Source organism: Artibeus jamaicensis, unplaced genomic scaffold (genome assembly GCF_021234435.1).
Source record: "Artibeus jamaicensis isolate MK-2021 breed Jamaican fruit bat unplaced genomic scaffold, CSHL_Jam_final scaffold_369, whole genome shotgun sequence".
In the NCBI taxonomy this organism is placed as follows: Eukaryota; Metazoa; Chordata; class Mammalia; order Chiroptera; family Phyllostomidae; genus Artibeus; species Artibeus jamaicensis.
In genome coordinates, this window is record NW_026522042.1 from 9,065,327 (window position 1) to 9,092,933 (window position 27,607).

Here is a 27,607-nt window from a genome sequence, read left to right on the forward strand (position 1 = left end):
GATACCTTGGGTGGCTTTGTTGGCAAACCATCCCCAACAGAGACATAAATGTTCCCCGCCCAGCAGTATGTTGACAGAAACAGCACATGGCTCTGTTCCACCCCCTGAAAGCAACGTGGCTCTTCATCCTCATAATCCCAGTGCCTGGTTTATAGCAGGAGCTTAACAAATACTGACGGGCAGATAAATAGGTGAATAAATTAATGAGTATAGGTGCTTTCGAAAATATTATTGCCTGGCATCAGGTAAGTCTGTAGCTGGGTCTCTAGAAAGACATTCCTGTTCAGTACTCCTGTCCTGGGGATGAGGAAAGGAGCTGAGGGTGACAGTAAGAGCAAGGTTGATAGAGGTTCTCAACCAGAGGGGACATTCTCCCAGGGGATATTTGGTGATGTCTGAAGACTGTTTTGGTGGTCATCCACTTGATCTGGTGATGACCGCTCTGGGGTGTTGGCATAGGAGACTTGGAGGGTGATATCTGGTGGTGAGAGGGCCTACAATGCACAGGACGGCCTGCCGCAAAATGTGAAGGGCACTGAGGCTAAGAAACCCTCCACTAAGAAACTGGACAGTTCCTAAGACCCCTGTAAAAATGAAAATATCCTCTCTGTCAGAGGAAGCACCCGCTTCAATCACAGAAGAGAAAAACTCTAGGGCACCAAATGCCAAGAGCCAGGCACTGCATAAAGCATTTCATACATCTTTTATTCACTTTATAAAATCTTCCCAAGCAAGCAGCATCCAAATATTACACACAGCGCCTTTGGCCCTAAGCCCAAAGGTAGGAATTTTGAATCAAGTGGATGAGCTTGGCTTCCAGACTCAGCAGGCCCTCCTAATAATTGGCAGAAATGGTACGGGAGTTGGCCGAAACCGTATAACCAGATCACTGCCTGCTCCAATGCGTTCTGACTCTTCTTACTGCTGTCCCCAGGGAGAGAGTGGGAATGGAAAAAGCCCGGTATTACTTTATTTTGCTTTATTTGGGATCCAAGAAACAGTTTTCTTCCTAATCTAAACAAAAGGGCTGGAGGCAGGGAATGACATATGTTACATATTCTCACTTAATGCAAATTTACATGGTTTCTTATAGAAAAGGGATACAGAAATCTTGGCCCATTTAGCTGAAAAACAATTATTTATAATTTTGGGGTTTCCTTTGTTCAGGGAAAAGAAAATTTGTTATGTAGAGTTTGCCAGGGAGTTCATTACCGAGGAGTCCCAGAGAGCTGGCGAGAGCTCTGTAAATACCTCGTGCTTTTCCACAGTCAGGGTTGGTGACAGGGAACATAAACCCAAGTGTCTCTGACTTACATAACCTTATATATTTTTTCTACCATGCCACATACCTTTTTCTTCCTCCCACTTGCCAGTTACTACTTCATCACCTCTCTCACATCACTGCACAGTGCACAGTGGACACCCTAACTTCAAAGCAAAACTAACTTTAGAAAATGAAACTCAAGGAGCACTTTTCACCTATTTGAATTAAGACTATAGAAGAGTATATAAATTAGTAATTAATATTTAAGAGTAGGTTTCCAAATAACATGCTTTGCTATAGTTATGATATTCTTCCATACCATTAATACTACATGTGTATATACTACGCGTCTCCATTATGCTAACACAAGGCTGGGGAATGATAGTGAAATAGACATAATAGACATTAACATCCTAAGTAATCATAGCAACATGCATATAAACTGCTTCTCCACCATCTAGTTTAAAAAACTTCAGCAAGTGCTATCAACAATCATATCTAATCATGTTCTTGTACACATGAAAGTGACAAGTACTCGTAGTAATTAATTTACACTTCTTTTTGCATTTGAAGGATTTATTTATTTACTTATTTACTTTTTGAGGGACTCTCATTTAAATTCTTATGCTGGGAGAATTCACATTTATCACAAATGTTTCAGCCTCACACCTCGTAGACATCTGAGATTCTCCAGAAATGTTTAGGGAAATCCCCAATGCATCTCGAATTCACTGAAGAAAACACATACCCAAACCAGCTGCAAATGGTGTACGATATGCAAGAAATGACTTTTTGGGTATAATCCAGGCCTAACAACACTCAGGTGGAGGGGCCTTTCTGTTCAGTTCACCTGTAAGATGGAGCTGCTCGTGGTTCTAGATGCAGGTGTGAAAACAGACATTGGTAAGTGCTGCCGAAAAACACATTTTAAAAAAATTTCCCAGGCAATGATATTCTATGAGAAGTTTCATGTTTCTTGGCAGAAAAAAAATTGGCTCATTCTAGACTAGACTGGCTGTCTCTGTAGTAGTGGAACCAAGTCAAAAGTTTTGAAACATTTCTTCCTTAGTTGTGCTTTAGACCATGGATCAGCTTCATTGAAACTTTCCAGATGGATTTAGCCAACTGGTCAACTTGGTGATCTGTAAAGCAATAACCTTCAAACTGGGCTGTGGGTATCACACAGCAAAAAGGCTTTCCAAGGGGGAGGGAGACTGATACATTTTAAGATAATAGTTTCCTCAACTATCAGTTCCTTAATCTATCTAACACATGGTAAACCCTCAAGTCTATATACACATATTTTTCATAAAATTGATAAGCTTGATGACTCAGTGGCTTTCAAGTTGTCAAGCCCACTCTCCTGTCTCACCTCCCCTTTGCAATCACCTGTCTCCCACTTTCCAAAAGAAGACCACACCCCTCCCCCACCTCACACCGTACAGTGGGGTAGAAAAGACAGAAACAACGCCAAATGTTAGTTCCCAGTTGGACTCTCACACTTTGTAAGTCAAGTGGTCTCAAGGTTTTTTTTTTTCAACAACATTAAAGATATTCTAATTAATTGTCAGATAATGGAATATAAAAATTATTTTTGATGAAAGATTAGTATGTGGTCTTTTCTTGGCGTAAAACTCAGAAGATCAAATAACTGACTGACATGGCTCTGCCAAAATTTTTCTATTCTTGTCTATTTATTTATGTGAGTAAAGTTCCGGAGTTTTTACTTCTATATTTATAAAGTAGAAATAAAATTGATACTGAGCCCTGTTTGTTTTCCTTAATTAATAGGTATGTAATTTTCATCCACAAACCATCATTTTAATTATGGTTCATTTAATACAGTCAGCCTTGAGCAAGATATACATAAATTACTTTCTTAATTTGCTTCCCACTAATGTTCATTTCCTTTGTAGATTCAAAGCTTATTAAGAGTGCACTGCTTATCTAAAGAGGTTGTTTTTAACCAACCCACTGGCAATAGGGTACCCTTTTATTGTTATTACTAATGTTATTTATTAGCAATGGGTTTATAGTAAGTCATCCACAACCTTTGACAAATTGCTCTTGAAATCATGGCCTGAGTTTGTAATCCAGCTCCTGGGAGTCAGGAGTGTGGTCTAGAGCAATGGAGGAGTTTATGTTTTTGTGTCCAACTGAGTTACAGGCGTCAGGACCAAACCTCCATTTTGGCCTCCCTGGCCCAGGGCCATTCATTCCAGATACAGCCTAGACAACATCAGCTCCCTCCAATGAAAAAAGGTGAACACATAGAATGAACTGCTTCTTGTTTATCTGTTTAGAACTACAAATCAAACTTAACTTGTGAAAGCCGAACAAGGTCCCCTATTTCTAATTAAAGCTTGCAAAGTAAAAACACTTTGTGTGTGTGGGGGGGGGGAGGGTGGAATAGAACTTCCGAGAATGCTTTTCCAGGATGCTGAAATTTGGGGAGTTCCTTTTAGAAATGTAGGAACAATATAAGCCTGGAGGGAATGAGGGTCTTGGCAGGCCATGAGGAAAAAAGACTGGAGGAAAAAAGACAGACTTAAAGAGAGTGGAGAGAAAGAGCCCCAGTGTTGATTGACAAGTTAAAAATTACATGCATGTGTTATACTGCCCCCTTCTGAGGTACTGTGTTCTCAGATAACTTAAATAGGTGGCATTATACCATCGGCCCTTAGTTCACTAAGGGAGGTTAGTTCAGAGTTACAGCAATGAGTTAGGACTCTAGGTGCCAGGTGGCCCTGGCTCCTCATTTATTGCAGTTCTTTCATTGTGCCTGCCAGTCTTCTGGTCACCTCAAAGAGTCTGCAAGGCCTTTCTAAGGTATGCTTTCCACCAGAGACACAGAGCAGAGCCGGATAGACTCATGCCTCTGTTCCTGATCATATTACACATGCATTGGTGATAAGGACATGAGCCGAAACTCTCTCTTTCCCAAGCTACAGAGGGCTGCCTCTCACTTGCTCCTGGAATCTCCCTACCTGATGCTCCCGTGTCCATTTGCAGGATCAACGTCTTAGGGATGGTTCCCCTGAGCACGCCTTTCGACAATGAGTTCTACAATGGCCTCTGTGACCGTGTTCGGGATGGAAACACCTTGACCTACTACCGCAAGCCCTGGAACGTGGCTACTCTGATCTATGAAGTAAGTCTCCTCAAAAGCAAACACACTGTTCCACTTTTAGTTGAAAGTGGTTTCAATAAGTTGAATGCTACATAAGGTGGAAAGTTCAATAATGGGGATATAAGACTGACTGAAAGAAGAGGAGGTATAATGTGGATCTCTTTAGAAAACATACAGTAGTCCACAAGCAACCCTCAGCAACATGCACCTGCCTAGTGGTAGAGTTTTGGAAAATACCTAGAGTCCTTAAAAGAATCTTCTAAGGTTCTGATAAAACTAAACATTTCATTGGTGCTGATTTAAGTATCAAGTACACTACTTTCGTGCTATGTGAGGTCAGTGCTCGCTAGCCTATCAATGAAAATTTTACACATTTCCCTTCAACACTGCCCTTTGTAAAGCTTGTCTGACAAATGTGAGTGGCTACTTTCACTCACCTCAAACCCCCAGCTCTTATGAAACTATTTCTCCAAGTGAGTTTTATTCTCACAGGGCCACCCCAACTTACCACCTGCCTGAAAGTCGCCTGAATTTTCTAGAACCATCTACGAACTGGACCCATGTAAAGGATTAATATTTGTCACCTTTACAAATGCCTTCCTTGGTCCAAGCAAGATATAATAAAGACTAATGATTAGCTTATTCTAAACCAGGAGCTAAAATAATCTATTTCTTTAAAGTGTCCCATTAACTCCTTTGTCCCAGAGACTGTGTTGACGACACAGTCCTTTTGTATTGTCGTTACTCCCATAAGTTTGAGAAACACATATACTTTTAAATAAGCATAGTTAATATTCCTTTTATTTCTAGCAATGTGGGAAACCAACCCCTACCCACTGCAGCCTGAAATGATCATGTTCTCCCACAAACACTAAAGATAGTCATTTGGACTATTTGGCAGTTTTCTCCCATGTGACCACATTGTCATATTTTTTGCACCTGTAAATTCACAAGAGAATCACCTGCCCAGAAATATCAGGGAATGTTCTAAATTATGATCTTTCCTCATCTTGCCAGATTTATTTACTTTAAGCACATTTTTTGAGGGAAAACTGATAATCTTTCTAGAAAGCATTACACATGTCCTTTCTTTAAAACAGTATAACAAAGAAAAGGTGACCCTTGTGATTGCTGATGGAAGAAGGGTCCTTCTTGTGCTGTTTTAGCTTGTCTTTAGTTCTCAGGTGTACAGCATACAGTTTTCCTATCTTACTCTTTGTGACCAAACTCGTAGCTTCTCTATGGGTGTAGGAACTGCTACAGGCTGGAGAGCTGCCTGGGATGGCTCTTGAAGCTACATTTAGAGAGTGAGCCCCCTGTGTTTTCTTACCTACAACTCTGGGCACAGATGTGCTTCCTCATTTCAAATGTCTTGAATTCTACAGAGGAGATGTGGTATTTTCCATGTATGCCACTTACACGCCCAGTAGAGTTAGGAGAAGCATCCCATAACCAAACACGCCAATGCTTCTGCAGCAGAAGGAGCCCATGTTCACACAAAGTGGGAAGAATAAAGACTGTAATTAGTGATTTATAAGTTCAGATCAGATCAATGCCTTCAAATGAGCTTTGGCATCAAGGTTAGACAAAAAGCAGACAGGGACTGTGGGCCTAAATGTTTATTTGGTGCCGTCCGAGGAAGAGTGTGATGGAGCTGTTTGCTAGAGTCCCCAGATAGAGTCCTTGGTGCTACTACTGCTGGTACCACTTCCATTCCAATCCATTATGATCTCAGAGAGTAAACAGTCGGGCTTGTTTGCACCCAATAAATATTAGTTATTATCATTAGTTATATTGGATCTGATTATTAAATTGAATACTTTTTTTATTAGCATCTACTATATGACAAGCAATTTACTTAATGGTGACACTATAGCAGCATGTGAACAAGACAGCCAGGGCCCTTGACTTCACGAAGTCTACCATCTGAACCCCTATTCAAATGAGCAATTTTAGCAGGGGAAGGTCTTTCATCTTGTCTTATTGCGAATGAAGAGCCATAAGAGCTTACAGAAAATGGATTTGTTAGTCTGTGGGATCAGGAGAGGCCTCCCTGATGTTTAAGTTAATACTTGAAATAGGAGTAAGATTAACCGGGCGGAGGGAAATGATATGCACGTGTGCAAGTGTGTGAGCGAATGTGCATCAGTGTATATATACAATGTTTGCATTCTGGGAGGGTGGGAGGGGGTGTCAGAGAACATTCCAGAAAGCATAAAAGGGCCCTGTGATGGGAAGCAGCACAGTTTGTAAAGGTGGATAGGTGACCAGAGGGCTTGAGTACAATCAAGAGAGAGCTAACTTGGAATAAGTCTATTTTAGACTTTATCTTCTAGGCAGTGGGAAGACTTGGAAATCTTTTAAGCAAGGAAGTGAGTCGGTTAGGTTCCTCTTCTTCCCCTTTACTTTGAACCCTTTTCCCAGCATGCCTTTCTGTAAAGAAACTTAGATGCATTTTTGTCTTTCCCATTAGATAGTAACTTTAGGTTTCCTGTCTTCAGCTGTTCAGGCTGCTATAACAAAATACCAGAGATGAGGTAACTTAGAAACAACAAAAATTTATTTCTCACAATCATGAAGACTGGAACTCTGAGATAAGAGTGCTAGCAGGATCACGTTAGAACACAGACCTCCTGGTGCTCGCACGTGGAAGGAGGTAGGGGGTTCGGCGGGGTTGCTTTTAATAGAGCACTAATCTCACCCATGCAAGCTTCTCCCTAAGCCCCGCCCACTCCTAATATTATCCCATTTTGTAGTAGGATTTTAACAGACAGGTCTCAGGAGGATGGATGCATAAACATTCAGGCCATAGCGTTCCTTCCCTATGCAGAACAATCATTCAGCGTGGGCCACGAAGTCTGGCCTATGCCCTTGGTGAAGGTCATGTCCCCTTCCCAGCATCACAGCTGCCTTCAGAGGACCTCTGGGCGCAGCTTCACTGTGGAGACCAACAGCCCTCCCATGGACACCTGACAATAGCCAACTTGGCAAGGAATGCTTTCATTGAAAGTTTTACTTTTCAACTAGGTTATTAGTTCAGTTCTTTTGTTCATGCAAAAATGAACGTTGGGGGGTGGATTTTAAAGTCCCAACAGCACAACAGATTACACAAAGAAAAAATGTTTCCACTCTACATTCTCATTTCATAGTCCCCCTGCTCAAGGGCAAACATTCTCTGTGGTTTGTCTATGTTTCCAGTAATTTTCTCTGCATGTATGTAGTTGTTTCTTTTTTATTTTGTTTTGTTTTTATTTTTACAGACAGTAGAGTGTAAAGGTTAAGAGGCAGTTCAAGGCCGAAGTCCAGGCCTCTCTACTTAATTTAATTAACATGTGTGAAATACACAAACAAGTTCCTGGCCCAAGCACCAGCCAGAAGGGTTAGCTTTATTCACTTTCTCTGTTTTCATACAAGTGGAAGTATATTGTGCATCTGTTTCACCACTTGCTCTTTAATTATGAATATATTAACTTTTGAAAGCTGGCTATGTTCTACCCTTCATCTGTATTATCTCATTGACTCCTCACAACCACCTCTGGGCTCGGTTGGTGAGCAGCCCCGTTTCACAGAGTGGGAACCAGCCTCCACATACAGAGGTAATGCCCTCCAGGTCGGGGGCCTGGATTTGAACCCCTGCAGCCTCTTCTCAGGGCCTTCACTCTACCTCCTTTAAAAGCTCTCCTGCCTTTCCAATAATTAAGGTTTTTTATCTGTGTTAACAACACTTTGTTATTCTTTTTTAGACCAGAGCTGATAAAAATATGAGAACTGAACATTATGAAGAACAGTTTCAAGCACTAAAATCTGTCATCCAAGAGACAACATCACAGCTGGATGCATATGTGTCTCTAAAATTCACACCGACTGAAAAATCTAGGGTGCCTGTTGTTATATTTCAAAATTCTAAAGAAGAAAGCCCCTTGCCACATAAAGATCCCCCAGGAAGTTTTAAAAGCTCATTTCAATTTACATATTCCAAAAATGAATCTTACCATCTGTTGCTGTCATATTCTTCTATGCAGGTAAGAACACTTCATATAGAAAATATAATGGGATACAAACTAACCAAAACTCCCCTCTTTCAAATTCAGGCGTTTAGAGCAGATGAAGCTCATAAGACAGAGAAAAAGTTGATACTCAACAAGTCCACCAATATATAACTAGAAGATCAGGAAGAAGAATGGTAACTGGAGAAAAATCCCACACAGGATCTTCGGTAATAGAAAGAGATGTTTGGTGGTAGTGAACAGAGAAAAGGTGTATTAAGAATTCAGAGCATCCTTCTTGACTTAGATTGTGATAATAGACTGTTCAATGTATACTATCTTCAAAATTATAATGCAAAATCATACTGCATAATTTTGGTAGTTCACTGCAACACCTTAAAACTGTGCACATTGCACCCTGGCTGGTGTAGCTCAGTGGACTGACTGCAAACCTGCAAACCAAAGGGTCACTAGTTCTATTCCCAGTCAGGGCACATGCCTGAGTTGCAGGCCAGTTCCCCCATGAGGAATGCTCAAGAGGCAACCACACATTGATGTTTCTCTCCCTCTCTTCCTCCCTCCCTTCTCCTCTCTCTAAAAATACACAAAATGTTTTTTAAAAATTGTGCACATTACATATGAAATTAATCTGTTTACTTTGTAATCATACCTTTAATTTTAGACTTTGAAAGTGTGTTTGCATTTTAATATTTAAGCCAGATTTCAATGTTTGTTTCATTATCTTTGGAAGTATAGACTATACTTTCTGTAATCTGTATGATGCTTGTAAAATGCTCATTCTTCCCTTTTTGATATTACAATCCTATTAGATACTTTTCTCCACTTTGAAAATAATAATAATTCACTCTTAGTACTTATGTTATGCCTAATGATATATAATTGTTTTTATGGGTCTGTATATTTCCTCTATATTCATATGAATACCCACCTAAAGTGTACAGTTGAAAACTCCTTGAAATCATTCAACAAATATTTAATTATAGACTTATGAGGTGGTCAGGCACTGCTCCAGATACTTAAAATTCATTTGTGAATCAGACTAACAAAGAGTCCTCATGGACAAGACAAAGATCACCAGGGGAGATGGATAACAACAATAAACACAATAGCAAAAAAGGATGTTCTATGGTACTTAGAGGATGATAAGTGCTATGCAACAAAATGAAAAAATAGAGTAACAGAAGGGAAATCCTGAGTGCTGGGCAGATGGTGGTATTCAAAGGGAAGCTCAGGGTGGCATTCATTACGGAGATAAGATCTGAGCAAATATTTGAAGGAGAGTAGGGAGCCAAATAGGTATATCTGAGGTGACTTTTCTGGCACAAGGAACTTTTAGAAACAAATCTGTAAGATAGGAATACACCTGCCCACTGGGCCAAAGTGAACCAAAAGGAGAAGTTAGAGAGGTTCCCTTGAACCAGATCATGAAGGGCCTCACAGCCTGTTCTAAGCATTTGTTTTTCTCTAAGTGACAGGAGAGGTCACTGAAATGGCTTTCAGAGAATATTGATAGATCCTAATCTATTTTAAATGATTGCTCTTGGTACTCCATTAAGAAGAGATTGTGAGAGTTAACAGCAAAAGCAAGAAGGCTCGTGAAGAGTTATTGCAGGAATCTAGGCAAGAGACTATGGTACTTGAAGCAGGAGAGTCATAGAGTCAAACACGAGTCTAAGGTGTTGGGCCTGAGCCACTGGAAGATGGCATTGCTGTCAACTTAAGGTGGAGATGACCTCAGGTAGAGCAAGTTTGGAAGAGAACCCCAGGGTTAAGTGTTAGTTCAATTAAGGGTGAGATGTCCATTGGACCTCCCATTGGAGATGTCAAGCAGAAAGTTGGTGTTTTGATTCTGGAGTTTGGGTAACAGGTCTGGGCCCAAGCTACAAATTTGGGAGTCATTGTATGTAGATGGTGCTTCAAGCCATAGGGCTTGGTGAGCCCACTAAGAGTAAATATACATAGAAAAGAGAAGAAGTTCAAAGACTAAACCCAAGAAACTCCAATAGAAAGCCTGAAGAAAGAACAGGAAGCAGCAAAGGAAAGCAAGAGGCAGCTAGTGGAATGTCCTAGAACCCTGCTAGTCAAAGGGTGCTCCATGGGCCAGCAGCACCTACATCCCTGGGCAACTAGAAGTAGAGGCTCTGACCCCAGACCTACTGAATCAGAACTGCATTTTAACAAGATTCTCTAGGTGACTTGTTCACACTTGACGGTCTGAGAGGGGCTGCCCTAGAAGACAAGAAAAGAAACCATACCAAGAAGAAAGGAGTGGGAAACTGTGTCCAGCATGCTAACATTTATGTCAGAGAAGCCACCGGCTTTAGCCTTTTGAAGGTCATTGGTGAGCTTGACAAGAGAAGTTTTGGCAGGGTTGTAAGGACAGTGGCAGGACTGGGTTAGATTTAAGAGAAACTAGAAGGAGAACTGGAAACAGATGGTACAGAAAGCTCTGTAAGAAAATTTTGCTTTTAACAAGGACAAAGAAACAAGTAGCAGTGTTTGGATAAGAGAGGTCAAGAGATTTTTGTAAATTTCTGTAGCTTGAAGAAACTGCAGGATGTTTGAGTAGGAATGACCGAAGGTCTATCTCCAAAGTAAGTTCAGCCAAAGAACATAACATCTTTCTGACAATTTTAGCAACATGCAAAGGAATCCAAATATGTTTTGGGCATCTTTGAGACTTCACTGAGAATTATTATGCAAGTCATCAGCTGGAGAACTCATATGACTTAGTATATGTGCAGTAAGTCTCTTTAGGATTTTTGTTAGAAACCAAATCACCCACTATCACCTGCAGTTAAGTCACGTAGTGTGACTAATTGTGTTTCTATCATATGGAAAGTTTGGTGTGATGTTCACATACACTGAGACATACCTTTTAAAAAATAATATAGTGCTTTTAACTCCCATGTAACTAGCATGTGCCAACCACAGATACAGCAGGAGAATTTCTAAAGAATAATATACAGAATTACAGGTGACAATTTCAATTCAGTTGTGGCTAGGACAGTCTAGATTTAGTCACATAGTTCATCACTGCACCAGTTTTTTCTTAGTCATGTGAGCCATCAGCCTGGGGAACACTTAACTGTTGAGCTGTGTTAGGTTGGCTTGAGATCCATGTCTTGAAATACTGTCTATTTCATCTCAGTTACCAATGATCGAGAGGACATAGTAAAAGGAAGAGGGACACCTGACAGGTTTTTAGTACCAATGGTTGTCACAGGCTATTTGTGTCATCTAGAGCCAATAACTTGATACCTTTTGATCTGTTTCTTCATCTGCAAAATAAAAAGATTGGGCTTCACATGTAATGTCTACATTTCCTTCCATTGTTCACATTTTAAAATCAACTAAGTGAGGTATCATTTGCATACAATAAAATGCAAAGATTTTAAGCGTGTAATTCCACGAGTTCTGACTATTGTATCCATCTGTGTAACTACCCCCTCAGAGAAGATGTAGCACATTTCCATGACCTCAAGAAATTCCTTCAGGCCCCTTGCAGTCAATCCCCTGTCACCTGAGAGGCGACAAACGATGAGAGTTCTCTGACCATAAGTTAGTTTCAGCTGTTCTAGAACTTCATAAAAATGGAACCATACAGTATATATTCTTTTGTCTCTGACTTAATACAGTCAGCATAATATTTTTTATTTACCTATGTTGTTGTATGTTATCAGTAGTTCATTTCTTTTTATTGCTGACTGGTATTTCTTCATGTGAATATACTACAGCTTGTTTATTAATTTCCCTGTTGATGAACATTTGAGTCATTTCCAATTTTCAGCTATGCTGACTAAAGCTGCTATAACAGTCTTCTACAGCTCTTTCTGTGGACAATTTGTTTTATCTTAAATAAATATGTAAAAGTGGGATTGCTGGCCATAGGGTTGCTGTGTGTTTACTTTTATAAGAAACTCAAACAGTCCTCCAAAGTGGTTACACCATTTTCCACTCCCACCAGCAATGTGTGAGAGGGTCCTAGCTGCTGTACATCTTCATCAACAGTGCTGTTAACGGCCATTGAAGTTTGCCATTCTACAGGGTTAACGTGATGTCATACAGTCACTGCTAAAGAAATGTACCACCTGTGAAAGTTTCCAGTTTTGTGATTTTTACATTTGAAACAATACTGCTTAAACTCACATTTTTTTTCTGGTCTACCACAAAGGGAAAAATGTTTCTGCGTGTGAAAGGAGAAGTTAATCTGGGAAGATTTGTGATGAGAAGCCGGAATGTTGTGCTGACGTCAACCTTCTTGGATGATTTAAAAAACCTGCCAACCACCTATGAAAAGGGGGAATATTTTGCATTTTTGGAAATCTACGGAACTCACTACAGTAGCTCTGGGTCTCTAGGAGGACTATATGAACTAATATATGTTTTGGATAGAGCTACCATGAAGGAAAAAGGTATACCTAGAAATAGTGTTCTAACTTCTGATAATGTTTTAACCAACCATTATTTCTATTGCTAACCTCTTTCAATGGTTAAAGTCTCTAGAATAGAGTAATGTAACCCGCTTCCCTGAGAGAACATTCTCCCTGACCTTTGGCATCTAAAACCCTATCAAACAGCAAACTGATTTCTACCTCAAACAAGAGGACTTGGTCTTGAACTAGTCAGCAACAGAAATTGTATTGCTATTTAATAATATTTGGTAAAATTGCTTTTAGTGAAGTCCTATTTAAAAGGTGAAAGAAAGTACAAGAGACATAATTTATATATTTCTTATTCAGTAGCCTGGTTCAATTATTACATATAGAAATTGAGCCAGGCTACCAAATGTGATAATTTTCTTCCAAAGCATTCTGCAGTATTGGGAGGAAAGAATGTTAACATCATATACATCTAACATGTAAAGCCAGGGTAGAAAATGAGTTTTACCTTGTAGGATGACAATTCCAATCATACAGTGGTAGCTTCCTATCACACCTGAAGTCATAGAAGGAAGGCCACAGTTGCTCATCTGTGTTTGCCGTAGGTACAGGTTAGTCCTGTGTGTTGCGTAATTGCCATCCTGGCCCAAAGGCTTTACTGAAAGCTTTTAAAGACAAAGCTTTTAAGTAGATGCAAAAGACTTGTTAATAAGTTTTATTTATTTATTTTACCAATATGGCAAGTTGTTATATTTCTTAAAGAGATGATCGATATCAACATATCTCCTCTCTCTGCCCTCAAAATTTGGGAGTGCATCTCTGAGAAAGAGAGGTGTTAACCAAAACTATTTCCAGGGCTCCTTCTCTGGAGTCCCTGGCAGTATAAGGTGAAAAATGGGATACATCTCTCATCTTAAAACCAAACATTGTCCCTGCTGTTGGTAAACACACTATGAATGAAATAAATATGTCATAGCCAGAACCAGTTGCTCTTAATGCCTCAGTCTAGTTTGGGCAGGCAGAAGAAACCTGGGGAAGGGAAATATGCAGTTACTTACCCTTAGAACCCTTAGACCACCTCCCAGGGCTCAAGCCTGCAAAATGGCATTACCAGATCTCTGAGCACCACCTGGTAGGCTGCACTGACAGCTATCAGGGGGTCAGAGGCACGTGAGCACTGTGTCTTGAGTAACTTGAAAACCAGAAGAAAAAGGCTCAACAGGGGTGATCAAAACATAAGAAACCCTTCAGGCTACAAATTTGGGGATGGAAAAGCTCCAAGGGCTAAAATTTTTCATCTTAGAACTATAACTGTCATCGCTGGTGAAAACACAAGAAAGGAATGTCAAAGGGTGCACACATGGGAGAAGTTTAAGCATAGTGGAAAACTGCATGGGGTGAAGGGAAATGCTATGTCCTCAGGGATGTGGGAGGTGCGGGCAGGCTCCAGGAGCAACTGCTCCAAGATCCTTGAGAATCCTCCATATAGTTTCTTGGTTTTGGAAAATGAGCAGGCTTGCCTTCACACTACCCAACCTACTTCCTGGGTTTTCCCAGGCTTGTGCCGCTCTCCCCCTAAATGAATTCTTTTCCTGGACCTTCTGGGGTTCCACACCCTCACTCAGTCCAGTCCTTTCCCCAGATCTGCCCTTTTATGTCACCATTTTGGCTCCCCCCGCACATGCCCCACAGTTCTGTTGCACCGGCTGCTTTCTATTGCCTGTGCACTGAGCAAAGGAACTTCCCCTGATGTTCTGACGCTTCCCTAGGTAATCCCAGTTAATGACAGTAATGGGTTCTTCCTGCCAAATTCAAGGATCATGTCCCCTTGGAGGAGGATGCTGTGGCTGCCCCTTGGAGAGACTGTGAATGCTGTGGCTTCCTAGTGAATGAGGGTTAATGTCTGACTTAGCTCCCTAATAGATTAGGTTTAATATCTGATTCAGCTTCCTAGTTTATTTGGCTTAATGTCTGATTCCATTTGCACCCTTCCCTTATTTATAACTAGCTAATTACATATAATAACGTAACCACCCCCATATGAGCCATCTCCCTTTTCCACAAGAGGTAAGTTTATATGTCCTTTGCCATGAAGTCGACAAGCAGAGTCAAAAGGAGGCCACTAGAACTAAGAATGTGGACAAAGTGGGAGAGACATGACATGCATTTGTATTTAATAAAAATGCATAGAAATCCAAGTGTGTTCCTTACAAAAGAGCAAAACTGGCATTTATTTATAATATTGTTAGATATTATCTAATAATTGTCAACTAAATATATTAAACAGGTATTGAACTAGAGGATGTAAAGAGATGTCTCGGGTATCATTTGGATGTATCTCTGAATGTTGGAGTTGAACTCGGAGGACAGGTTCATAAAAGTGATTGTGTAAAGAGGGGTGATGGTCGAACTGGTAAGTATGGCCTAACTTATTAAGTTAAAAAATAGGGGGTACTGGCTAGTGTGGCTTAGTGGACTGAGTGCTGACCTACAAACTGAAGGGTCATCAGTTCAGTTCCTGGTCAGGACACATGCCTGGGTTGTGGGACATGTCCCCAGTTGCAGATGTGCAAGAGGCAACAGATAGATGTTTCTCTCTTTCTCTTTCTCCCTCCTTCCCTCTATATAGGAAGGAAGGAAGGAAGGAAGGAAGGAAGGAAGGAAGGAAGGAAGGAAGGAAGGAAGGAAGGAAGGAAGGGAGGGAGGGAGGGAGGGAGGGAGGGAGGGAGGGAGGGAGGGAGGGAGGGAGGGAGGGAGGGAGGGAAAGATCAATTAGCACTGCCCTATCACTATGAGCCCACTTATTGTCCACCCTCTTTATTTAAAAAAATACAGAAGTGCTGAAAAACTGTTCTCTCTTCACAGTGGTTCCCAAATTGCTATAAACACAAGGGACCCAAGGACATGTGCTCCCAGCACTATCACTGTGCAGGCTGTGCAGTGCCCAGTTCCAGGGGGGCTGTTCCCTCTGTAGTCATGACAGATTGTGCATTTGTGATAGCAATGGTAGAATAATATTTTGAGGAAATAATTTTCTTTTTTTCTCTAATTTTAACTAAGCTTCTAAAAGGGCAAGTGACAGTACTGTATGTTAAGAAAGAAGACCAAAACTTTCTTTCTAACTCAGCCTTCCACCTGACTTGAAGTCCCTAATCTACCTTCACTCAGTTAGTCAAGCGCTACAAACTTACAATTTTAAGAGAAATGAGTACAGAGATGTAACGTATGACATGGTGATTATACATAATTAACCATGTTATGTGGTATATTTGAAAGTTCCTAAGAGAGTGGACATGATGACTATACATAATTAACAATGTTAGGGCTATATTTGAAAGTTCCTAAGAGAGTAGATCCTAAAAGTTCACATCACACACAAAAAATTGTAACTATATGATATGATGTATGTCAAATAAATTTATTTGGGTAATTATTTTACAATACACTTAGGTCAAGCCATTATGATATACCCATTAAATTGATACAATGTTGTGTGTCAATTATATTTCAACAAAACTGAAAAAAAATCCCTAATCCATGCTTAACATTAAATCGGTTCATAAGCCTTTTAAAAACACTAATATATTTAATATAAATATTACTTCCATTGTTCATGAGGCAATGCTGGAATTCTCAAGTTTTACTCTAATCAGAAAAACCTGAGAGCATTTTCTGAAACACAGGTGTTTAAGATTCACCTTTGCAGGTAGTGAGGAAGCAGAAAACAGAAAAGCCTGGTTTTCTTAAAGCACAGCAACCGCTAACACGCAGCCACAATGGAAAACCGCCGATGAATGGAAAAGAAAACTGACCTTTCCATCACATGTCATAATTTCAATGTTTGACCCTTAAACTAACTGTGTGACTTGGGCTAGTCATTCTGACTCTCTGAGCCTCAGCTTTCTTGTCCACAAAATTGAGGAAGGTTAAAAAAAATCACCTTGAAAATTTTTTCTAGCTCAAAAAATTCAGAAGTCTAAGAGATTTGCAAAAGTTTGTTAAAAAGTGGTTTAGTCTGGAGAGAAAGACTGGGGGAGAAAATGGGTAGGCATTTGGAGTAGAAAGCAATTTTGCTTTTCACTTAATTTTTTGTGCCCTTTGATTTTTTATACTAGTAAAATAATTTAAGGCAAACCAATATAAAATATAATTATGAAGGCAATTCTGCAACAGAAAATATTACATAGTACATTTAAATTCATGTTTAGTTCTCATATGTGCTTTGAATTACCTATGTATCTCAGTCATGGTACCATTTTTTTAAGAAAAAGATGATGAAGTCTACAATCAACTACTAATAAAAATTGCCCTTGGAGATTTGGGCTGAAAAAGTTGCATACATAATACTTATAAGCAAAATTCAATAAATACATTAGACTATACAAAAGGGGCTCAATAAATGTTTACCAAGTATCACAGAATGAAAAATCCCTGACTTACATTCTCTGTCTCCTCTCAGTAAACATCACCAGCGAGAGCATCATCGATGATGTGATTTCACTCATCAGAGGAGGAACCAAACAATATGCCCTTCAGCTGAAGGAGAAGCTTCTCCGAGGAGCCAAAATGGTGGATGTGACTGACTTTGTAAATTGGGCATCTTCCTTAAGTGATGCTCCAGTGCTCATAAATGAAAGGGTGAGGAATGTGTATTTTCAAATAGAAGATTTTGCCCTTCTCTTATGACATGTAACTGTGGGTTAAAATGAGCAGTTCTTTTATCTGAAAGACATGTGAGCATTCAAATGCCTGCCCATCTTGTCCCCAGAAAGAAGCATGGCAGAGAGGAAAGGCACAGAGTGGGGGGCATCAGGCCCACCCAAGCTGAGCTTGGGTCTCTGTCCCTCACCAGTTGAGTGGTCATTTCTGACTTCTGCAACACTAAAGTCTCCAGGGCTCTGGGTTTCTTTTAAGGATTGAATAAGATTGCGCATACAGAGCCTGTAGCACAGACTGGCACAAAATAGATGCTCAGAAATTGTTAGTTGTCTTCTATCTGCCCTTGGTTGTCCTCGTCTCTGGGTGGCACCCCACTACCACTTCTGACACAGAGAAGTATTTATTAAGGCCTTAGGAAGGGAAGTTCATAAGGTCTCCTCTGTGAAAACTCAGGGGATATATTACTCTTTAACCTCAGTTACAAGGATCATTTTGCTTCTCTCAGGAATCAGGAAGTTCTTTTTTTAAATGCATGTGATCATTAAATTCAGTTGTCTGTCCCAATGAGCTAGAAAATCTGCGACCAAATTTGTGACCCACCATGTGCAAATGGGTGGGTTCTCCTGAATTTGGGGCCTATGTGTTGCTTTTTCCTTCATCATGCCTTTTCTATTCTCAGTTCTTTTTTCTTTGCCCTCCACCATTCTTATCTACCTACATGTCTTTCTGGAACAACTTGGGTCATTATGAACCCATTAACCTATGATTTTTTGTTATATTGTGCAACTTGACAATGGTGCTCCAAGTGTTGAAGAGCATCAGTATTTTAAAGGGCTACAGTGCTCGGTGCCCCAGTCATTATAGTTCTAACCACAGAGTGAAAATCCTTCCCAATGTTCTTGTATAGGGATGGAAATAACTCATCCTATCAACAAACTACATTTGGTACATATACTTTAATTAGTTTGCAAGCCCATAAGAAACCTCTACACTTAGTATAATAATATAATACTTAATGTAATATCCCAAGTACTTAATATTAAACTATATGGTCTTTTAGCAAGTTTCACAATCAACTACATTCACTGAAAATATGGTATTTACCCACAAATGGTAGAACGATAGGGTTAGTGAGAATAGGAGAAATTTTTGTGAGTATTTTCTTAACAGAAGGCCAGAGTTCAGCAGAAAAAGATGGGGCTCTTCAGAAAAACTTTACAAAGTCCATTGGAACTGCTGTTTGTCCTCCTGTGGGATTCCTTGGCTCTGGGGTTTGAGGTTCCTCTGAAGCTGCCGTCATTACGTGTCCTTCATCTTGACCTCTCTGAACACTGTTTATGCATCTCATCCAGACTGTGTTGTCTCCGTGACCCCCTATTCCTATATCTTAGACTATCTTGCCTTGGCTTTCCTTTGAAGGGTAAAACAAGATGAATTTCTATTCTTAAAAATCAAAAGAACTCCACCACATGCTTACATTGTTTGTGCCAATGTGGCAATGTTGGTAAGTGGTTTCTTTCTTCCAAGTAAATACGACATAGCTGAAATTCATATCCTATGCACTAATCCATAAAGGGCTATACTGGCGGACAGTCATTGACTTTGTAGAAGTTCTTAGCATATTCTTGATATGAGACTATTCTACATGGAAGTGTTAGAAATGTCTTCTCTCACTTGAGGACTTTCACCCATTAATGGTATTTTTCATAATCAATGTCCTCTTTTTTACTTTTTAGTTTAAAATACATAAAATTGCACAAATAGTGCAGCCATGACAACTGCAAAAACAGCACGGAGCTCACATAGACTCTATAGCCAGGAGCCCAAATGTTAACAACTTACATAACCATGGTGCCTTTTAGCAAACTCAGAACATTCATGTTGACTAAACCATAGACCTATTTAAATATCACCAGTTTTCCCCTATTGTCCTTTTTTCTGTTCCAGGATCCAATCAGGATCTCACGCTGCATTTAGTGGTCATGTCCCTCTAGTCTCCTCCAATCTGTGACAATTCCTCAGACTTTTCTTGTCTTTCATTACCTGAACACTTTTGATGAGTATTGGTCACTGGTATCAAATGCCTCTCAGTTGAGGCTCAGAGTAGATTAAGGTTGTGTATTTTTGGCAAGAAGACCCCCAAAGCAATGTTGTGTCCTTCTCAGTGCCTGATATCAGGAATTATCACATTGATTTTTTAAATTTTGATATAGTTAAATGTATATTTCTTTTCATTACAGTTAGTGCTTTTGTGTTCTGTTTAAAGTCATTCTCTACCTCAAGGTCTTAAAGATGCTCTCCTATATGTTACCTTCAGACACTTTACTGTTTTGCTTTTATATTTTTACCTACAATAAGTCTAGAGTTATTTTGTGTGTGTGTGTGTGTATGTGTGTGTGTGTTATAAGTTAGAAAGTTACTTTAAAAAATGTCCTATAGTTATCTCTTTATTCTAGAACAATTTAAATTGTATTTCTGATTGGTGGCATATTTTTATATTTATGAAAATCAAATGTCACTCTACTTTCAAAGTACTGAGGGTTTTTACTAAGCTGCTTTTAAGGTTTTCTTCATTATCATTGTTTGTGGGTTTTCCTGATTTTTTTAACAATTTTCCTCTGATGTGCCTAAGTGCAAAAAGAAAAATGTTTAATCTTGCTCTTCATTACGGGGGTATCTTGATGTTTGTCACCACATCTGTAGTATCCTCAGCCACTGGTCTTCAAAATTTCTTTTTATATATTCCCTCTTTCTGGGACTCAAATTATATACATCTCTTACCTTCTCACTTTTTTATGTTTTCTGCCTTTTTTCTGGATTTCCCAAACTTTTGTCTTTCATTACTTTATGGTCAATAATTTTTCTTCCGATCTGCATTCCATCCAGGTCACTAACTTTCCTTCATTTGTGCCACATCTGCCTTTAAACCGGTGCATTGATTTGTTTATTGTAGTATCAAGTTCTCCTGTATCTGCTTATTTTTCCAGACCTCCCATTTGAAAAAAGAATTTCCTGTTCTCTGCTAACATTTGCAAGCTGGCCTTATCCCCCTGCTTAGGAAGTTATTTTAAAATCTATGTCTGATAACTTATATCTGCTCATCCCCCTCCCCACTTTGTCTCCAGTTTCTAGTATTTCTTTTACTTTATTTTTATTGTTGACACCATTATGGATGTTCCCATTATCTTTGGCTAATCCCTCCAATTTCTATTATTTCTACGTTTTTCAATCATGCTGCTTTAGTTTTTTTGTGCACCTGGTTATTTTTACTGTGGGCTGGAGATTGTACTTTAAATATTGTTATAGAAGTAGCATGAGACCTGAGATGATTTTATTTTCCTCCCAAGGAAATATATATTTAAAACTGGAAAGCTTCAGAGTACTAATAAATCAGGATTTTTTTAATCCTGATTAAAGGATTTAAAGGATTAAATCAGGATTTTTTTTTAATCCTTTTTTTTTTTAAGTGTGGTGCACCCACACCAGGATGCAGTCTTTACCAGAGCTACGCTACTTCCACTTGCCTCTTGCTTCTAGGACTGTAGTCCTTTGGGTTGGGACCCTTTGTCAGTCCTGAATTCCAACCTTTACCCACTGAGTCCAGTAATACGTTTTGTCTGCCACTTAGCCATCTGACTGCCTCCTCCTCAGTTAGGAAATATGCCCAGGGGACTGGTGGCCCGGAAACACTGGGCTCATTCTCACTGGATTTCCATCACCTCCCAGATCTTTATTACCTTGTCACTTTTTTGTTACCTCATTTGTCCTCCAGGGCCTTCAAGCAGGTTTTTCATTTTGTTCAGCTTTCTCCTTGTGCCTAGTAAAAGGATTAGTCGACAGTATTTACCCCATCATTACTCTTCTGCAGGAATTCCTGGTATATATTCTTTGTTGAATCTTTAGGTTCCACTTTCTTTTAAATTTGGGGGTCTCTGGTTTCAAAGTGCTATGCCACCAAAGGGCCTCGCTTTGTTACAATTCTGTCACTCAAACAGCTATTTATACTCACACAATTAAATTTGCTTACATTTAATGGACATATGTTCCAAGTTTTCATATATGTTATAATACCTCCATTAGGCACTTGATCTTAGCCTAAAGGCCAAGAAGCAAGTGTATCTCCACTATACAAACTTTTTGAATTTTGCACTGTTTGACTACAATACTCTTCTTTCTTGCTTAACATCTTCAAATTTCAGCTCAATAGTCATTTTCTCAGGAAAGCTTGTCCAAGTTTCCCTGATTCAGTTGTAGCAACTTTGAGTCTTACTCCAGAAATTTAAGTGTGCAGAATAAATCATTTTACTTCATTTTCTTTAAATGTAATTAAATTTGACTTTGAGATCCCAGCCCTCCATGAAGGAAGGAAAATTTATCCTTCATTCATGTGTTGGATGGAGTTCAGGGAAGTTCTTCCTTGTTGTTGAAATTAATACAAGAATCCTGATGCTTCTGTTGGGGAAATGGGAATGTGAGATCTGTATGTGTACAGTCCACTGTGATCACCCTGACAATCTTGTTGATTGCATTCATGTGCTCACCTGAACTCAGGTGGTTCCCTGCCTTCCAGGCCAAAATAACTGGTAGGGATCTAATGATGCTTTCCTGCTACCTGAGGTACACGCTAACTTTGTCCCCTTCCTGGTCTAGAAGACCTTCCTCCTTCGCTGGCATTCTTCTCATACTTTTCCCAGCAAAAGTTTCCCCATGAGTTCAAGCTTTTGGAGCAATACGTCAATAAAGAGTTGACTTTCAGGGCATTCTGGACTTGGCCTTGCAGACGACCTTCCTCTTAAACAAGACAAACACCTGGCTATATTCTGAAAGAGGAGAGGAGAGGGAAACACAAAAATACCTCAGAAAATAGTATAGCAATAAATTATACTGCCAAAAGCTTAAATCCATGATTGTTCATTTTTAAAACATATACACCCATCCTTTACAGCAATACTGTAGTTCCCATTTAAATGTATCTATATGATTATTTTAATACCAGTTTCCTTACTTCCATAATGTCTTGTCCATGACCAGAGAGAGCATGACTAACTTTCGTCATCAGTATAGTCTTAAAGGTTAAAATGATATCTGGCAATAACCATCCTTCACTAAGCCTTTGCCAAATTCATTGATTAATGAACAATTAATTCTGTGAAGAATGTTAGAAACTCCATCAGTAGAAAAATACCTAAAATTAAATGTTTTGCTTTCTTGCAGCTGTCTCCTATATATAATCTGATTCCACTGACAATAAAAGGTGCAGACCAAAAGAAAGAAAATTTAGAAAGAGCCGTTGAAGATTATGTCAATGAATACAGTGCAAAAAAATGCCAGCCATGCCAAAACGGGGGCACTGTGCTTCTGCTGGACGGAAAATGCGTGTGTACTTGCCCACTCACATTTGAGGGAGTTGCCTGTGAAATCAGTAAACGAAAATCTTCTCCAGGTGAGAACAAATGATTTGTATCATTAGGGACAATACCACGTATTTGGGGGCTACTTAATCTGACAGTTCTGCGTGTCATTTATCTTAAGTGTCAACCTGATGCTTTGCAATCCAAAAAGCACTTGTATTCTCCCCAAAACTATGCTATTGGTGCACAAGACCTGCATTTCCTACCCGTTTTTGCTTCTATCACTAGTCGCATTTACTCTCCCTACACAAGGTGAATATCCCCTCTAGTTTGGAAATGTGTCTGGTGTCTTAAATATTATCCTCTTCCCAGCACCTAGACAGAATCTGGCACATCACGGTATACAACAGGCTGAAGGGGATCAGTAAATGGATGGGTAGATGGACCCAAAGTTGAAGTCCTATGAATCCCTAAGGTTGGATAATCCTCTGTTTTCTCTAGAATTGTCACTTGGAGAGAAAAGAGTTGTCGGCTTCTCTGGGATCACAGGGAAGGGAAAAGCTCAGGAACACCAGGATTTCGAGTGAAGGTGCTGCCCATGGGGATCGTCCTTGCTGCCAAATGGAAAGCGACATGCTTCACGAAGTTTCTACCAACCTCTGCAGTCTCCTCTCTTAGAGCCATGATGCTTCTTTTCCTCCTTCAACTCCTGTGATATTTCCATTTTTCTTTTCACTAAGGAGAAGAGGCAGCAGTGAGGCCTGCTTGCTCCCACAAGCAATGCCAATCTCTTGCTAACAAAACAAAATTAAATTGAAAAGAGAATGTTGGTTAAAAAGACTAAAGCAATTGCCAAAGTGCTTTGTAGGACTAATGTATTCTGCTAGTTCCACAACCACAGTCTGTGCCATGGAGTTTCGTTTCTGTTTATTTAGTTTCATCTTTTTTGGTCCTTAATTTGTATGTGCATGCATTCATTCACTGGGCAAATCCTCACAGAGCACCTATCACAGACACAGCCCCTGCTCATTGGTCTTAGCTCTCCAGTTTAACGCTACCTGTCCACAGAAAAAAGTCTATTGGATTTGTAACCAAATAGATTAAATTGTCATGCTTTACCAAAAAAAAAAGAGAGAGACAGAAGTGAAAACAGTGATTTATATGATCCAACTTAATGGGTCATATACCTACTCTTATGAGTTTTATAAAACAAAGCTACACATAAGAAACTTTGAAGGGACTGGTTGCACTGTTTTATCCATTGGCTAGCATGGGAGTTAAGGCCTGAGATCTTTGAAAAGATCTGATAACTGAAAGAATGAAAGAAAAAAAGGAAGGACAGAAAGAAAAGGGGGAGGGAGGGAAGGAAAAAAGAAAGGCTCAAAATACAAAAGGAAAAATGCAAAATCTAAGGTGATAAATGTTTAATTAAATGTCAACAGCATGTATCACGTTGAGTCCATTAATTGTCATTCTCATTCATGAATAAATATTTCATGCACTTATTAAACAATGGAAACTAGTTTTTCTCACTCTGGAAATTCTCAAGAATGTACATGATTGCTGAGAGATTACAGTAAATAAAGTTGGCAAACAAATTTTTTTAATTTTGTAAATTTCAAGTTTTTTAACAACACGGGAAAAGGTTATTAGATATGGGATGCATTTTAGTATATTAGGTCTGTTATAGAGATGATCCTCTAAAAATACAGGTGCTGGGTCCGTTAGGGTATGAAATAGCCAGGAGAACCCTAGAGAACTCCCTGCCTTTCGAAAGCTGAGTGGACCAGGAAGCATGAGGATGCTGGGTGCGCACCAACACTCAGATGAGTGATGAGGACCTCCCGCCTGCGGAGCAGGACAGGGCTCGGCCCGGACTGTGGTTGGGAGAAGCGGACTCCTGAGAAGGCAAGTTCTAGTTTGGTGGAGTATATCTGCCCCCCTGCCTCTCATGCTCTCTGCCAAGGCACCCCAAAAATTCAAGGAAAGGGACATGTGAGGCCAAGAGTCCTCCAAAGTGCTGTCCAGACATTCAGCCCATTGCACTGCACCCCGTTCATTATCAGAAGAACCTGGAGAAGCTGGATGAACATTCATGTTCCCTTGGGCCTAATAGGAAAGAATAGAAAAGGGTATTGCTTCATGTTTCCCTTTTTGTACTGAAAACTTAAGTTGCTTATTTATTCTGCTGACCGTGTGGTAGACAGACAACACATACCTGCCAGCTAATAACTCTGAGGTGCGGGTCCATGTCCTTGCCCAGCTGTTCACTGCTGTCTCCCCCAGGGTTCTTTGCGCATGCCCTGGGGCACCACACACATCTGGCACCATGGTAGCTCCTGGGTTCATTTCCCAGTGGTTTATTTAGAAAAAAAAAAATGGAATGATGGATAAAAGACCAGGTCAGTTTTGTTTACTTACAAAGAAATTGAAATGATTCTCTCTGCCCGCCATGCACACAAACAAATAATTCTTAGGAGAAACATCCGTCTGTCTGTCCCACCACCCTCCCCCTCCCACCTCCTGTTTATTCCCCACCACCACTCTAGGAGCAGCGACAGGCCCAAGAGAAGAGCACGGTGAACTATTTAACAATAGATAAGTTACAGAACCACTAAGCCCCAGGACAATAACGTTTCCTTCATAAGTTATATCGAGGCTTTAAGATAATTAATACAATCACCTCATCGCCTGACAGACAAGCCATGAATGGTAAATGTTACTGTTGTTGGCACCCAAGGCGATTGGTACAAATCCTCCCAAACATGACTCTCACATTTGTGACATGAGACAATGACTATGAAGATTAAATCTGAAAACTGAGGATAATGGCCCATGGCAGAGTGGCTTAGTACTCACTCTCTAAATAATCAGTTCAGTGATCTTTTTAAGAGGAGATATTTCCTATTGCACTAAAATGTACATAATATACCTTTACCACTTTTATCATTTTTAAGTGACATTACTTACTTTGTGGTTGCTCTGCAACCATTACCACCATCCACCTCGAACTGAAATTCTGTAGCAATTAAACAGCAATTCTCCATCCCCTACTTCCCCAGCCCTGGAGCCTCTATTCTATTTTCTGTCTCTATGAGTTTGGCTAGTTCAGGTACCTTATATGAGTGGAATCCTGGAACATCTTGATTGTGCTTCATGTAATGTAATTGCACTTCATGTAATGTTTTAAAGCATATATTAGAGTTTTATTGCTTTTTAAAGGCTGAATAATATTCCACCATGGTATATCTACAGAACATTGTGTTTATCCATTTCTCTGTTAATGGACACTTGGGTTGCTTGCACTTTTTGGCTATTTGTAATAATGATGTCATGGGCATGGTGAACAAACATCTCTTTGTGTCTCTCCTTCTAATGCAATTGAGTATATATCCAAAAGTGGAGTTGCTGGATCATAAGGTAGTAATTCTATGCTTAGTTTTTTGAGGAATCTCCATGCTGTTTCCCACAACACTTGCGTCATTTTGCATTTCCACCAGCAGTGCACAGGGGTTCCAATTTCTCTACATCCTGGACAATGCTTACTATTTTTGTTTGTTTTTTAAGAGCCATCCTAATGAGTGTCAAGTGATATCTCATTGTGGTTTTGACTGACACTTCCCTCCTGATTGGTGATGTCGAGCATCTTTTCAAGTGCTTATTAGTCTTTTGTACATTTTCTTTGGTGAAATGTCCATTCAAGTCCTTTTCCTGTGTGTTAATCAGGTTGTTTTGTTTTGTTTTGCAGTAATAATTGTTCTTTATACCTTCTAGATATTAATCCCTTATCGATAGATGATTTGCAAATATTTACCCCCACTCTAGGGAGTGCCTTTTCACACTACTGATAGACCTTTTTGATGTCTAAAAAGTTTTTAACTATTGGTTCACTGTGCATTTTCTTTTATTTCACTCTCCATAGCCTTCACATTTTCCTGTATTTTGCGATCATACTCCACCATTTTTGTGCACATCCTGATTACGAGTGTTTTGAACTGTGCATCTGATAGGTTGGGTATCTCTTCACTGCTTAGCTGTTTTTTTTCTGGAGCTTTGATCTATTCTTTCATTTGGGCCAAATTTCTTTGTCTTGGCATACCTGTTATGCAGTAAGGGGCAGAGCCTTAAATGTTCACCAGGGTGGGGCATCACATGTCACTTCATTGTATGTGGGGAAGGGGTCCAAGAGGGAACAGTGCTGCTTGCTCCTCTCTCAGCCAGCTTTCAGTCACTTCCTTAGCTACCCACAAGTGAATTGAGCCTATCTGGTGCTGATTCCCAGGTGGGTGGGTCTGTGTACATTCTAGGACCCTGGGGGTCTCTCCAATGAACTCCCCAGTAAGGCTGGGAGTTTCTCCCACCACCTTAACCCCCACAGGCAATTTCAGTCAGAGGTTTGAGGCTTTATTTTCCTGTGCTGGAACCCTGGGTTGTGTGGTCTGTCTTGCTCCCCAGTTGTTCCTCCCAGTTTATCTGCATGCAGATGTGGGGTCACTGGCTCTGCCAGCCTCCGCCCTGCCACAAGTCCTCTCTGCCCGGCTGCCCATCTCCACCCCTCCTATTGGTCTCGATGAATGTTTCTTCTTTAACTTTTTGGTTGTTGGACCTCTATACAGTTCAATTTTCTGGCAGTTCTGGTTGTTTTTTGTTTTTAAATTTGTTGTTCTTCTGTTGGTTGTGCAAGGAGGCAAAGTGTGTCTGCCTACGTCTCCATCTTGGCTGGAAGTCCTAAAAAGTTTTTAATGTTTTTTTTTCAATTTTTTTAAATTTATTTTTTATTGATTATGCCATTACAGTTGTTCTATTCCCCCCTT

General features: G+C 39.9%; 1 protein-coding gene across 2 annotated transcripts in view; it reads left to right on the top strand.

Moving 5' to 3' along the window:
- The window catches only part of C9 (complement C9), a 41,329-nt gene extending 17,350 nt beyond the window's left edge, over positions 1-23,979 (top strand). For both annotated transcript variants that reach the window (XM_037138536.2, XM_037138535.2), the window contains 7 exons: positions 4,277-4,415; positions 8,138-8,416; positions 12,576-12,816; positions 15,071-15,196; positions 17,243-17,421; positions 22,657-22,885; positions 23,295-23,979. In XM_037138536.2, coding sequence (XP_036994431.2) covers positions 4,277-4,415; positions 8,138-8,416; positions 12,576-12,816; positions 15,071-15,196; positions 17,243-17,421; positions 22,657-22,885; positions 23,295-23,380 — 1,279 coding nt within the window. In that variant the 3' untranslated portion in view covers positions 23,381-23,979. The remainder of the gene's footprint in view (positions 1-4,276; positions 4,416-8,137; positions 8,417-12,575; positions 12,817-15,070; positions 15,197-17,242; positions 17,422-22,656; positions 22,886-23,294) is intronic.
- The last annotated feature ends 3,628 nt before the right edge of the window (positions 23,980-27,607 follow it).